General features: G+C 52.8%; 1 protein-coding gene across 1 annotated transcript; it reads right to left on the reverse strand.

Annotated features, from left to right (window-relative positions):
* Window positions 1-5170: 5170 nt before the first annotated feature.
* SRM (spermidine synthase) lies at window positions 5171-9161 on the reverse strand. The gene is made up of 8 exons (XM_036925195.2): window positions 8918-9161; window positions 8221-8341; window positions 7618-7710; window positions 6645-6798; window positions 5996-6079; window positions 5773-5918; window positions 5565-5687; window positions 5171-5459 (listed from the first exon to the last, which is right to left on the reverse strand). Exons 1-8 carry the CDS (start codon window positions 9082-9084, stop codon window positions 5439-5441), a joined length of 909 nt encoding a protein of 302 aa, XP_036781090.1. The 5' UTR covers window positions 9085-9161; the 3' UTR covers window positions 5171-5438.
* Between the last annotated feature and the right edge of the window lie 4477 nt (window positions 9162-13638).

Here is a 13638-nt window from a genome sequence, read left to right on the forward strand (position 1 = left end):
CCTGCCTCTGTCCTCACACTTAACCTGTGTTTCTTCATCGGTGTGTGACTTCTGAGCTCAGCCAGGGCCCCCATGAAAATGCCCGTGACCGTGACCGCCACTTCCAGGCAGAGGTGAGGAGCAACACATGCGTCTACTTTCGCTCCCTCCTGAATCGCTGCTTTAAGACAGAAAAGGGAAGTTTTTAGAAACACGTGAGTCCACGAGGAGGGGGATATGGGAAAGGAGGCAGCACCCACGTCTTGGAAGCTGGAAAGACAGGTGGACAGGTAGAAATAACTCTAGAAAGCAATTCTAAGTTAGCAGTGGAATCTGGAACTGCCTGGGGGACTGGCAGCACCAAGTCCCTCTGGAAGTGGTAAGGAGTCGGCCAATCCCTTTTCCCATCCCCCGACCCCCACAGGACTTGTAAACTTAGTTTTGTAGGGAGTAAATTAAGGGTCCCAGGCCCAGCTGAGTATGAGAGGGCCAGAGAGGAGGCGTGGCCCGCCCAGGAGGAGACACCTAAAGATACTGACTTCAAAGGATCCACAAGCAAAAGGCTCGGCCACACCACCCACGTGGACAAGCCCCAGTCCTGTGCTCAGAGCTTACGCTCAGCATTTCCGTCCCCGCTCATATATGAGCAGAAGATTCAAGAACTACTGAGGAGAACCTCAAACATGACGGAGAAAGACCAAAAAAATCAGCCAACCAACCAAAGGCAACAGACACAAATTAGGGAGAAGAAAATGCCCCAAATTAAAATGAAACAATCATGAGTATGTTCAGAGGAAAGACAGGCAAGAATGAGAAGCAAGAACAGGATGCCATTCAAAAAGAACCTTCAGGAAACAAGACGTTTGGGGCAATAAAAAGTCTGATAGAAATGAAAAGCCCAATAAAATATCTGGAAGATATGATTGAAGAAATCTTCCAGAATACAGGCAAAAATAAACAACAACCCATTAAAGATTAAAAAACAAAAAGACCTGTATACAGTATGTCCAAGATTGACAAGAATGCCAGGAAAAGATAAAAAAGAAATGGAGGTGAGGAAATAATAAAATAATGCAAGGAAATTTCCTCAAACTGAATAACATGAGTTTACTGATGGCAAGTGTGCTCTGGGTGCCCAGAATAATAGATGAAAATGGAACTTACATGATATTTCAAAAGACTGGAGAGAAAAATTACTTTCTTCGAACCTAGAGACTGAGAGAGACTGAAAGAAAGCAGAGAGAACATAGAACAAATCACATACAAAGGATCAGAAAAATGATTATTTTGGAACTCTCAAAATACTAGAAACTAGAGACCAGCCTCCAGACGGCCTCCGGTGACTCCCGCAGCGGGGCGTGCGCACTTTGCGCGGAGTCCTCTCCCACCCGGGGTAAGGCCTGCGGATAGGATACGCTGAAATGATGGTGCAGGTCTCTGTCACTGGGCCATACGAGACACTGCAGCTTCTGTCTGCCTCTCCCTTGAATCCATTGCTCTGGGGGAGGTCAGCTGTCCTGTGGTGAGGACCCTCAGGGTTCCTTTGGAGAGCAGCTCCCCAGGGGGAGGAACGGGAGGCCCCCAACAGCTTGCAGCGTCACTTCCTAGTTGCATGAGTGAGCATTTTGGAAGCTGATCGCCCAGCTCCAGTTAAGGCTTCAAGCACCTGCAGCCCTGGCCCAGAGCTTTCCTGCAACCTCATGAAGGACTCCAAGCTGAACCAACCAGCTCAGGCACCCCCATATGCCTGACCCACAGAAAAAAATGCTATGGTTGTCTCAATCTGCTACCCTTACGGTTACTTTTAAACACAGCAATAGGTAATAAAAATGGAAAAGAGCAAATTGTCACAATGCTGAAGGAAGATTATTTCCAACAGAATGTTATGCCATCCAAATTCTATACCCATCAATCAAGCATGAGGGTGGAGCAAAGACATTTTCATGCACATCAGATTTTTAAAATTTTGCATTCTTTGTCCCCTTTCTCAGAAAGCTCTATAGGGTATGTCTCAGCAAACCAAGGGAGTAAACCAAGAAACAGGAAGATATGGGGTCCAAGGGACAACAGCTCTGATAGGGAGTTACATTCAGGGTAGACAAAAGGCTCTGGACAGATTCTTTAAGAAAATAAAAATGATAGAAACCCATAGCGTCCAAGATCTTTTTTTTTTTTTTTAATTTCTGTAGTCTTTCTTTCCTAAATGAAAGTGTTATAGCATTATGATACAAATCACAATAAAGCAATGGATATTATGTACATTACTACTTCCTGTTATTGATTATTCCATTAAACACAGTCATGGGTTAATTATAAATTATAATGGGGCTAAATAAAATATTAGGATCTCATAACCAAAAATTGATTAGCATTTTGTCCAAAAATCTTAAGAACTTTAGACACTAGGTAAACAGTTTGGGGCTAAATTAGTGATACATTTATTGAAAATTAAGCAAATGAAAAAACCTCCAGGGAAGCAAGAAGCCGTGCAGGAGAAAAGAAATTACAGTTTCTCCTTGTCTCAGCTGTGAATGGCATTTAGAGTTGTAAGGGTGCCAACACTGAATAAATACTGAGCTAGCCAAGATGATCATGTAAGTGTTGAGGGTGTGGCTGCAGCAGGGATGGGCTAGATCCCCATCTACCCTAGCGGAAAATCAAGACTATGAACGAAATGGACAGGTTGAGCAGTAGTAATACAACGTGCCACTTAGAGGCCTGAAGGTGAATACGAAAATGAGCAGCTGGAAGAGGTCCGTGTGGCTGCCTCTGGGGACAAGATAAGCAGGTGTCAGAGGACTCCCAGTTTTCTAACGATCCACACAGAACCATCTGAATCCTTACACTGGGGGCAGGGCTAATTTTGATAAATAACTGAACTTCAAAATCCCAGTTAGGATGGATTTTATTCTTCATCCCACAAACTGGGCCTGTTCACGTCCCTGTCCATGATTTCTGGGACTCTGGGGGACTGAGGCCATGTCCTCAAAGATCACCCTGCTTCTACTTCAGCCCATCAGTCCAAGTCTCCATCACGACCACCCATACTCGGGGTTCAGGGCTAGTCCTTAACATTCACCCTTTCAAGGTATGAACAGGAGATCAATGAAAGTCGGGAAGTGGGGGGTGTACACGGCAGCTAACAACTTCCGGTGTAGGCATTGGTTCTCAAAGGGCCCCAGATCTGCCCCCTGGGCCCTTCTCTCCCCTTCCTCTGTCCTGAGAGGCAATCCTGATTGTCACCAGTTCAGTCAGCACTGCGTGATGTGCTTCTCAGTGAAGCCTGTCAACAGGCAAGGACCGTCGCTCCCATTCAGATGGGTAACCAAGCCAGAGGCAGCTTAAGTCAGAGCTAATGGCAGACTTGACATTCAGACCAGGGGCAGAGCCCTCAGAACTGGTGCCCCTGCCTCTGCCTGTGCCCACCTTCCCTGCCAGCAGCATGCCCTGGGGCTCACCCTCAGGATGGAGCTTGGTCACTAAGACAGGCTGTGGGGAGGAGGGCGGGCCCAGAGTGGAGCCCCAGGGTGCTTGCGCTGAGCTGCAGAGGCTGGGTGAGTAGCACGGAGCAGCTCTCACAAGGCCAGCTGCCTGGTGTCCTCCACTTCCTGCTTGCTAGCTGTGTGCCCTTGGGTGAGTCACCTAACCTCCCTGTGCAGAGTTAATAGTGCCTTTCGCATAGGTGGCTGTGAAAGTTAAAGAAAGAAGACCTGTGGCAGGTCAGCGCTCCACAACTTCCACTGACATTGTCGTGCAGCCAGACAAGTCCTGGCTCACCTGACTTCCCAGGGTTGCCCACACCCAAGCCTGGGTTTAGATTTTCCTGGGGTGTAACACAGAGAAGGCAAGTAGTGACTCTGTGGCATTTTACTACACTGATGGACAGTGACTTCAGTGGGGCATGGGGGGGACTCGATAATATGGGTGAAAGTAGTGACCACAATGTTTTTCATGTGAAACCTTCATATGAGTGTTTACCAATGATATCTTGATAATAATAAAAAAATGTTAAAAAAAGAATACTTTCCTGGGGTTGGGTGGAATGGAGAAGTTATCCTGGGGTCAGTCCTCCTGACTGGGGTCAAACACCAGGTGCTCAGCCCAGTGAATTTATGGGAGGGGGTGAGGTTGGGGTGCATGGAGCCTTGAGGGCAAGTGACTGGCTTGCAGCCCCTCAAGGAGCTGTCTGCACAGCCGGGAGCTTGCTCCCCAACCCCACAATGGCAGTGCCAGCCCCCGTGGAGTCAGACCCAAGGCAGAGGCACGGTTGGGGATGTTCCAGCATCACCTCCAGACTGGGGCCACTCTCTTTCCTCCCCCCTGACCCCAAGTCTCTCCCAGGCTAACTCATTCCCTGGTGTGCCTTGGCCTTACAGTGGGGAAAATGTTGGTGACACCAGCTTTTTCAAGGACCAGGGGCCTTTCCTGAGATCCAGACACAGGGTGGGCTAGAGGCCCTCCCTTGGCTGCACGCTGCTGCGGTGGCCCCTCTCCCACCAGCAGAGCCTGTCCTGGAGGCCAGGGGAGGGGAGGCACCAGGACACACTCGATGGTTCAGCACCTTGGAGAGGGGACAGGCCTGTGCCCTGGGAGTCCTGGAAGGCTCCCACACCTGCTTTCTCAACCTCTCAACCTGTGGGGTAAATTCTGGGAATTTAACAGAGGGCACTAAGGAGGAGGCAAAATTTGAACCCAGGTCTGAACTGGGAGCCATGTCAGGGCCCCTGATGTGCTTAACACCCCAGCCAGCCGCCTGTAGGGTCACTGCCAGCATCTACCCCAGGATGGGCCCTGGCAATCTTGTGAATGGCCCAAATCCTTCTGAGAACACTCAACGCTGCCCCAGAGGAAGGCAAAGGCCCTGCGTGGCCCCACCATGGTCATGTCAACTCCACAGCCCTGGCCCTAGGGGCCTGTCATGTCCGGCCTCTGGGGCTTGAGGGAGTAACTAACACAGCTTACCAGGGCTGACTTGACTGCTGTATCTGGGCAGATGACAGCGGTGTCCCTTGGTGCCACTGAGGTCTTGGGGCTGGTTCAAGGTTACACAGGGAGAGCATGGCCTGCCTACTCACAGACACGCAGTGGGCACTGGAGGCCAGACACCAGGCCAGCTCAGAGCCTGGCACCCATGAGTGCCCAGAAGTGGCTGCTGCAGCCCCTGCAAGGTCTGGGGACACACGATTCAGAATTTTGTTATAAATACACGTGTTTGGTGAGTAAGGGGTGACAGAAGGTGGAGACAGTGCTATACACAGCTGGTATACGCGTGGAGGCTGACCCCCACAGAGAGAGACAGACAGTCTGCCCAGCAGGGCAGGCCGGGCAGCATTCTGGGGCCTGTAACACTTGGTTGGCGGGCACGCTGGCAGAGGTCTTGTCCAGGGCTGTCAGGGCCCAGGCGCCCTGGAAGCTTCCTTGCTCCAGGTCCTGGGCGATGTCTGCAGTGGCAGCAGGGCTCAGCTCACATCATTCAGGGCCTAGTGGGACACGGGGACTCATCAGGAGGATGCTGGGCCATGTGGGGGTGGAGGCAGCCCCTCGGGGAGCCCTGGGTCCCCTCCCCCACCCCGCAGGCAGCTCACCTTGCGGGCAAACTCGGGCAGAATGAAGGCTGCGCGATGTACATCAGAGTTGTAGTATTTCAGCTGCATCTGTTCCACCTGCTTCTGCATCAGCTGCCGCACAGGCTCCCGGAAGTTGGTGCTCTGGGGACAGGGGTGTGGGGGGGGCATCAGGGGAGTTCTCTCGGGCCCACCTGCCCCCTCCCATCTCAGGACAGCCCCAGCTCACTGGGTCTTTGCTGCACAGCATGAAGCCAATCTGCCCGCTGGGATAGGTGGGGATGGTGCAGTACGCGTAGTCCACTACGGGGAAGAGAGACTTGCAGAACTGCCGCATCTCCTTAATGAGGTCCAGGTGCAGCCACTGGCACTCCCCTGCGGGCAGTGGGCAGGGTCAGCGTCGGGCAGGCGGCCCCCTGGCCCGGCCCCTCCCGACTGCCCCGGCCACTCACCCTGGCAGCAGAGGATGCCATCCCCCTTGAGGGCCGTCTTCATGAGCTGGTAATAGGACTCCTTGAAGAGACTCTCAGCAGGACCTGCGGGGCAGGGAAAGGGAAGAGGGGCAGCGCACACACTCTGGCTAAGACCTCCTGAGCCTGGCTCTGGGGGAGGCAAGACCACTGTCACCCCACACCAAGACCGGTGCAGCTGCCCACGGGCAGAGCGGATTGGAACCCAGTCTGTGACATTCAGCAAGCAATCGCGAAGAGGCTGTTTTTGAGGTGGGGCAGGGGTCCATGCCAAGTGCCTGAGGGGGCTCCACATTTTCACCCCATTCCTGCGGGATTCTCATTGGCTCTATGTCAGGGGACTCGCCACCCGGGCCTTGGGTTGAGACTAGACCCCTGCCCCTACATTTTGCTTGTCAAGAGCAGAGAGGAGGCTGAAGGGGAAACTAGGGCCTCAGTGGGCCAAGGCTAGTGCCCCACTCTCCTTCAGGTCCCCAACTTTGGGTAGTAGCCTGGTCTCCCTACTCTGCGGGGTCATGTTTGAGTGACAACAGAGAAGGGAAAAGTCCAGCTCTAGTTCTGCGGACCCCCCATCCTCTATTCTGCAAATCAGGCCAGGGGCACAGATGGCCCAGGGCCAGCCCTTGCTTACCCATGGGGTCTGAGGAGTCAGTGATAATAACATCGAAGGCATCCTGGTTCTGTTTCATGAACTCAAAACCGTCACCCACATGTAGCGTCAGCTTTGAGCTGGAGTAGCCAATGGCCATGCTGGGCAGGAACTTCTTGGAGACCCGAATGACATCCTGGGGAGCAGAGGGACCAGGCTGGGCCACAGGGACTGGGGGCCCTGGAGTCAGATGGAGTGAGTGGGACGCCCGGCAGCCCCTCTCAAAGCCTGGACATTTTGGGCGAGCCATTCACTTTGTGGAACCTTGGTTTCCACATCTGTAAGATGGGGAGCACTGTGGTACCACCCCCTCAGCTCGGTGGGCTGGCTCCTGCCCGCTGCTCAGCCCACACCTCCACCTCCCAGTTCCCTCCCCCGAAACCAAGCTGCCCCCGCTGAGTAGCTCTGCTGGTATTTCAGAGGGTCGCGATTCTAGCCTCACCAGGAGAGCCTTTCTCCGTCTCCATGTGGCCGGCTGCTTCTCCTGCAGGCCCAGCTCACACCCACCTCGAGGCCTGTCTTGACCAGCCCCCTGCAGCTGTCCTGCCTTTATCAGATCACTCTTGATGCTTCCTTCTAACTAGAACACCAGCTTCAAACGGGGCAAGGACTGGGCCTGTCTGTTCACCACTGGACCCCAGCACCTAGACCAATGGCAGCCACACAGAGGTTCATTAAAAACATGCTGAGTGTGAAGGGTACATACCCTAGTAGTTGGCATGCCCTGGGCCCTGAATTAAAAACCAGCTCAGTCTATGAACCAGCATCACGGCTCACCTACGATTATGATGTGCCAGGCCCTCACTATCCAGTTTTCCTATGGAATCCTCCTCAACATGTTTTTGAGACGAAGAAACAGGCCTAGAAACGGTAAGGGACTTGCTCAAGGGCATGCAGCTGGTTTAGGGCAGAAGCAGACTTGAACCCAGACCACAGCTCCGCTCTGTGCGCTCACCTCATCGATCTCACACTGGACCACCGATTCCACGGAGGGATGCTTCACCACCTCCCGTAGGACACCCCCATCCCCGCCGCCGATGATCAGCACCTGCGAGGGGAGGGGTGGTCAGGAGCGGGCTGGAGCCGGAGCGGCAGCCCCACCGAACAGGCTCCAGCAGAACTCGGTGGCCTGGACCCTCACCGGGCAGAGGCACTCACACCAAACCAGCTGGAACCAGCTGGAACCATATGGTACAGGGTATGTATCTCAGCTCCTCTGACCCACAGACCCCCTTATTTCATTTGCTACTCTCAGAAATCCCTTCCTGCCTCTGGAACCTGTTGCCAGGTGAGTGTTCCCTTTTTCTGGAAACTCCTCCCAGGGCTGCTCCTTCTTGAGCTTCAGGCGTCAGCCAGAACTGTTTGCTTCTCAGGGCTGTGTCAGCACGAACTCCCCTTGTCCTTGCTGGCACTTTCTCTGACAGCTGTTTAGGAAGCACCTGCGCTGGGCACAGGGCACATCCAGGACCTCCAGCACTGTTCGGAGGACACTAAGTAGTGGGTTTCCTATGGCAGGGGGGTGGGGGGGTGTCTCGGGGCTGTTCTTGGGGGCCGGTACCTTGCGGGGATTGGGGTGGCTGCAGAGGGGCAGGTTGGCTATCATCTCCTGGTAGGAAAACTCGTCTCTCTCTGTGCACTGGATGACGCCGTCCAACACCAGCACGTTGCCGTAGCTCTTACTGTGGGGCAGGAGTGACAGTCAGGTACCTGGGTCCCCTGGAGAGGCGGGCAATGTGGCCCAACTGGCCCTGGGTGAGACGAATCTCCCCCGACCTGACAAGGGGTACCAGGGGTTGAGTACTGGGGATGACACGTGGCAAGAATCTGCAGGAGGGCCTGCTGGGGGGCGGCTAGGGTTGGAATAGGGTCCGGCTCTGACGTGTCGGGGACTGACACGTGGAGTTCCGTGCGTCGGGTCGGCGCACACTCCGGCTTCCTCCCGCCGACGAGGACTGCTCCAAACGCCGGCCCCCAGCCCGGGACACGGGATGCTGGGTCGGGAGGGAGCTCAGAGAGGAGACGGGCCTAGTTCACAGGAACTTCTGACAGTTTTGCAGGAGGAGGGGCGGGGGCAGAGCCAGCCGAGGGGCATCCGGAGGTAAAGCGCTCAAGACAGGGGTCTGGCAGAAGAGGGGTAGTCCGGGCCGAGGTCAGGGCAGGAGGCGTCTCGGCTGGTTCGCGCGGATGGGCAGCTGGCGGTCTGGGTTGAGCGGACGCAGGGGCGCCAGGGCGCAGGGCGGGGCGGGCGGTGGTACCTGCGGAAGACAAGGATATCCTGGTACTGCGAGCGCTGATGGTGTAGCAGCTGCTCCACCTGCAGCGACAGGGCCTGGCCGGGCCACAGGCTGCACGTCTCCCGGAACCAGCCCTCGCGAATGGCAGCTGGGCTGGAGGCGGCGGGGCCGTCGGGACAGGGCTCCATGGCGGGCGGGCGGCCGGCGCGGGGCGCGGGCCCGGACTGCAGGCCGCGCGGAGCCGCAGCACAACGGGACCAGCTCCGCCCGCCGCCCGCGCCGCAACCTAACTTGGCTGGAGGGGCGGGGCCGGCAGGCAGGGGCGGTCCCAAACTCGCCAATGGCGGCGCGGGAGCGGGCTAGTGGCCACGCGGCGGCCCTGCCCCCACCAGCGCTCTAAGCGCGCTGGTTGGCCGCAGGCGCTCAGCGCAGTGCCCAGTGGCCCCGTCGGGCCGTCAATCGGTGGCAGCAGGGTAGTCCGGCCCGCTCGGAGGGGCCACGTGGGGCCGAAGCCGGGCGGCCTGGCGGAGCTGCGGGGCGGGTTCCGGCTCCCGGACGGACCGGGCCGGCGGGAGGGGACCGGGCGGTGCAACCCCCGGAGCCCTGACCCCTCCTCGAGGCGCGAGGGGCCACAAGAGCCGCAGAGAGAAAGCGAGCGGTGTCTGACTTGGGAGGGGAAACGAGCGGACATCTTCGGCTCGGGCGGAGTTGCGGACTGCTGGACGTGCGGACCTCCGGCTTCAGCCCTGGAGCTGGCGAAATGGGAGCGAGTGGCTACCTGTCTGCGAAGAGTTACGTTGTCGCGCTACATCTATAGAGTGGGATGTCTCTCTCGACGCGTCTCGGAATTTGGCTCCTTGTAGGACTTGAACAGTGTATGTGGTTTGTCGGGGGCGCAGGCGGTTTTTATTTACTTGAAAAGGACCATCACAGCCCCGAGACTTCAGCTGGATTTAACCATTTTCCCTTCGATTCTCTGATCCATGAGCTTATGGCTGCTGAATAAGAAGTTCTTTTCTAGAGGAGCTTCTAAATTTACCAGCAGTATCGCGGAAGAGGCCAACACATGCAATCAATATTCAGCACCAAAACGACTGGCACGTTTTTTTTTTTTGTGACAAACTGGTGTTTGCCTCTTGAAGGGTGGGCGGGAATGTGCTTTCTGTTTCTATGAAAATGTCAAGGAACATCTCTGAATCACATTAAGCATGCTAATTAGCAAATATTAAATGCTAATTACTTTACACGCGAAGTTTCACATGCCAACGAAGGGGGATGAAACTGGTATAAACTACTGGTGACATGGCAGGGATGTTTTCTGACTGACATTTTGCAGCCTCCACTCGGAGGTGGGAAGCAAGTTCTCTCAACCCCAGATGAGTAACACATCATTCATCAGTTCGTGCAAACTTCAGGCTTTATTGCAACAATTTTGCCTTGGCCAGCTTTAAGCTCCCTTTAAAGGCGAGGTGAGCCAAAGCAGTAAAAGAATTGTTAGCAGATGACCTGACTAGAACAGTTGCCCAAGGTCATTCAGAAAAGGATGACACAGCGGGTAAGACACAGTCAACCAGTATGTCCTGTTACTACAGGCTTGACTGGGTTCAGGCCTGTAAGTGGGTCACGGTGTTCACATCAAGCCTGCACTTCCTCTAAGACATTTACACCTCTGAGCTGTGATTACCTGTTTACTTCCATGTACCCTGAACTAGACTGTAAGCGCCACGAGACTGGGGATGATGTTTAGCTTGGCAGCACTTGCGTAACGAGGCTGAATGTGTGTGGGAGGCCAGCGTGCTGGTCCAGACATCTTAGAGTCAGCTGTCTTGGCTTGCTTCCAGCTGCCGCACAGCTGAACCCAAACAGGGGCTCTGGCATTCCAGGGACACTGCATGGGGTTGGAGGAGGGGAGCAGTGGAGGATCAAGTACATTTCATCCCTCCTGCAGGTTGAACAAAGTTGCTGCAGCATGTGCATTCTCAAATGAGGATCATACAGCCTTTGCCCTCCTGTAGAGGTGAAACCATGGTCTTGGCATCACCAATAGCAAATTAGACCTCTGGGCTAGTGTGTATAGCAGTAGCTCAAACCTTCCAAGTTCAAAGAAAATGAAGGGCCTAAATTACTAGCAAAAAAGCCCTCACATGTACAGGACCTCTATGAGCCCAGAAATGTCACCCGACTTCAGATCCCAAGGAAGAAAAACAGGGTTTGCCAGAAGTTGCCATCATATTACAGCGCAATTAAACTCACAACTGATATGGAAAATCAGTATGGAGAAAACCAAGATATAATATGAAACACTTCCCCAAATTAGGGCCAATGTGCATTTAAATTTCAGTTGCAAAGCCTAGGGAGTTGACTATCCCAACCTCCTAAAGCATGGATACACACCTTGGAGATACCGGGGATTTGGTTCCAGACCACCACAATAAAGTGATTATTGCAGTAAAGCCAGTCAAATGAATTGTTTCCCAGTGTATATAAGTGTTTACACTATACTGTGTAGTGTGCGTTGTCTAAAAATACAACGTACACGCCTTAATTAAAACATATTTCATTGCTAAAAAATGCTAACCATTACCTGAGCTTTCAGCAAGTTGTAGTCACTGATCATAGATCACCATAACAATTACAGTAGTGATAAAATGTTTGAAATAATTGTGCAAATTACCAAAACATGACACAGACAGTAAGTGAGCAATGCTGTTGGAAAAAACGATGCTGACAGACTTGACACAGGTTGCCACAAATGTTCAATTTGTGAAAAACTATCTGTGAAACAATAAAATGAGGTATGCCTGTGGTTTATAAAAGGGCAGAGGGAAGAGGTGGGTGGCTACTGTCCATGGCCATGGTTTAAGTGGGGGCTGCCACAGTGTAGGTATGTGTATCCCTCTCACTGGAGAGACTTTTGAGCAGTTAGCACCTGAGTCATTTTTTAAAGCATTGTGTTTAGACAGGCAGATGGCTGTGGTTATGAGTGGGAACAAATTTGGCCATTATCTGGTATTACTTGGTTGAAAATGCTTATGGCAAGCTGCCTAAGCCACCACCCACAGCAGGGGCCGCCTCGAGCTAAAAGCCTTTCTGCTCAGAAGTTCTCCCTCCACCTCCAACCCTGCTGGTCCTGCCAGAGCCCTCTTTTCAGAGCTCAGGCCCAGTCACGGCCTCCATGGTTCAGCGTCACCAAGCAGTCCCTGTCTGACACCCTCCCTATACTCACCACGCCTCTGCTCCTAGGCACCCAAGCACTCTCCCCATGACTTGCAGCTTCAGTGAAACAGAGATATGGCCGTTCTCCAAACACCCAGAAGGCTCGCATTTCTGTCCCATGGTCAGCAGTCCTGGACTTTTGGGTTCCATGGTTCAGTAAAATTTCAAAAACACATCTGGGGACTGACATCAGGTTGCCAATGTTTCCTTTTGTAAGAAAGGACACTTAAAAAGACCTCAACTCCTATGGTCTGGTGGTCACCATCATTTTAAAAAACAAAAAAACACTGTCGCTAAGACAAAGCTATAAGGATACTTTCCAAATAAAGGACAAGGACTCAATTTTACCCCTATGAGAAATGTAACACATCTTCCCCCTTGGTCTCATTTCACTGCTGACCAGTGGGTAAGCCCACTTGGCGCACTAATAAAAGTCTGGGATGCGCTGCCCTGCTTACAACAGTGTTTCTTAAACCTAAGGATGCCTAAGAATCACCTGGGAGCCTGCTAAGACCAGGTTCCCACGCCTGCCCCTCGGTCTTGATTGCGCAGCACTGGGAAGGAACCTGGGATTCGGCCTTCCTAGCCAGCTCCCAGCTGCTGTTAGAGGCCCACGCCTTGAGTAGCACTAGCTCCAAAGTTCTCTGGACTACTTTAAATGTTCAAGGTCCAACCCAAATGCACCTTTCATGATGCCTCCTCAGGCCATTTTCAGTAAAAAATAATTTCTCACTTAAAAAAATTCCCATCTGCCCATTTTTTATAGCAGAGACCGACATTTTTTGGCAGGCAGCTCATTGTGCCTCAATATCCATTCTTTCCTGATTCTATAACAGGACCCTGCATTTTTCACCAGGCATGTGGGCAGTAAAATGACCTTTCCCAGTATTTTTGGCTGTGGCCATTTGACAAAGTTCTGGGGAGTGGAAATAGGCTGTATCCTTTTAAAGGGAGTTGGGTGCTTCTCCCTTTCCCTCCTTCCAGCTGAGTGGCTGAGGATGTGATGGGTGGAGCTGGGGCAGCTACCCAGCCTGCGAGGTGGGAAGCCCTGTGTTCAAACTGAGGATGGTAGAGCAGGAAGACAGGAGCCAGCATCTGATGACACTAGCTCTGGACTGCCTACATGTACAGGAGAAAGAGGAACAACATGTGCTTGCTAAGCTACTGATAGTTTGGCTTTTCTGTCAGTTTCAACCACTCCAGTGCAAACATCAGCCCATTTTGGGACAAGCTGTTCTCTGCTCTTCTGCTCACAGGTTGCTCTCTGGCAGCAGAGCAAGGTTTGATTTGGCCTTATAGTCCCATAGTCAGCCCTTCCAATAATTTGTGGGAAAAACTTCCAAGAAAATAGGTTCCTTATTTTTGTGAAAACAAAAATGGCATTATGTTGGGCTTCCTTGATTTAATAGCTCATCTCAGCATTAAAATCAAACAGAATTCTGAAAAAATAATCAGAGATCAGGCCACAAATTTACACAAGAAAATCAATCCTGCATTATTAATAGTACAAAAATGGAAACTTCAAT

Source organism: Manis pentadactyla, chromosome 4 (genome assembly GCF_030020395.1).
Source record: "Manis pentadactyla isolate mManPen7 chromosome 4, mManPen7.hap1, whole genome shotgun sequence".
Lineage (NCBI taxonomy): Eukaryota > Metazoa > Chordata > Mammalia > Pholidota > Manidae > Manis > Manis pentadactyla.

Bases quoted from the DNA above. Each gene is read 5' to 3' on its own strand.
- SRM (XM_036925195.2), bottom strand. From the start codon at position 9,084: ATGGAGCCCTGTCCCGACGGCCCCGCCGCCTCCAGCCCAGCTGCCATT. The intron at 5,919-5,995 runs GTGAGTGGCCGG...CACTGCCCGCAG, and splicing joins TGGCATCCTCTGCTGCCAGG to GGGAGTGCCAGTGGCTGCAC. The intron at 5,460-5,564 runs GTGAGCTGCCTG...GTGTCCCACTAG, and splicing joins TGCCCGAGTTTGCCCGCAAG to GCCCTGAATGATGTGAGCTG.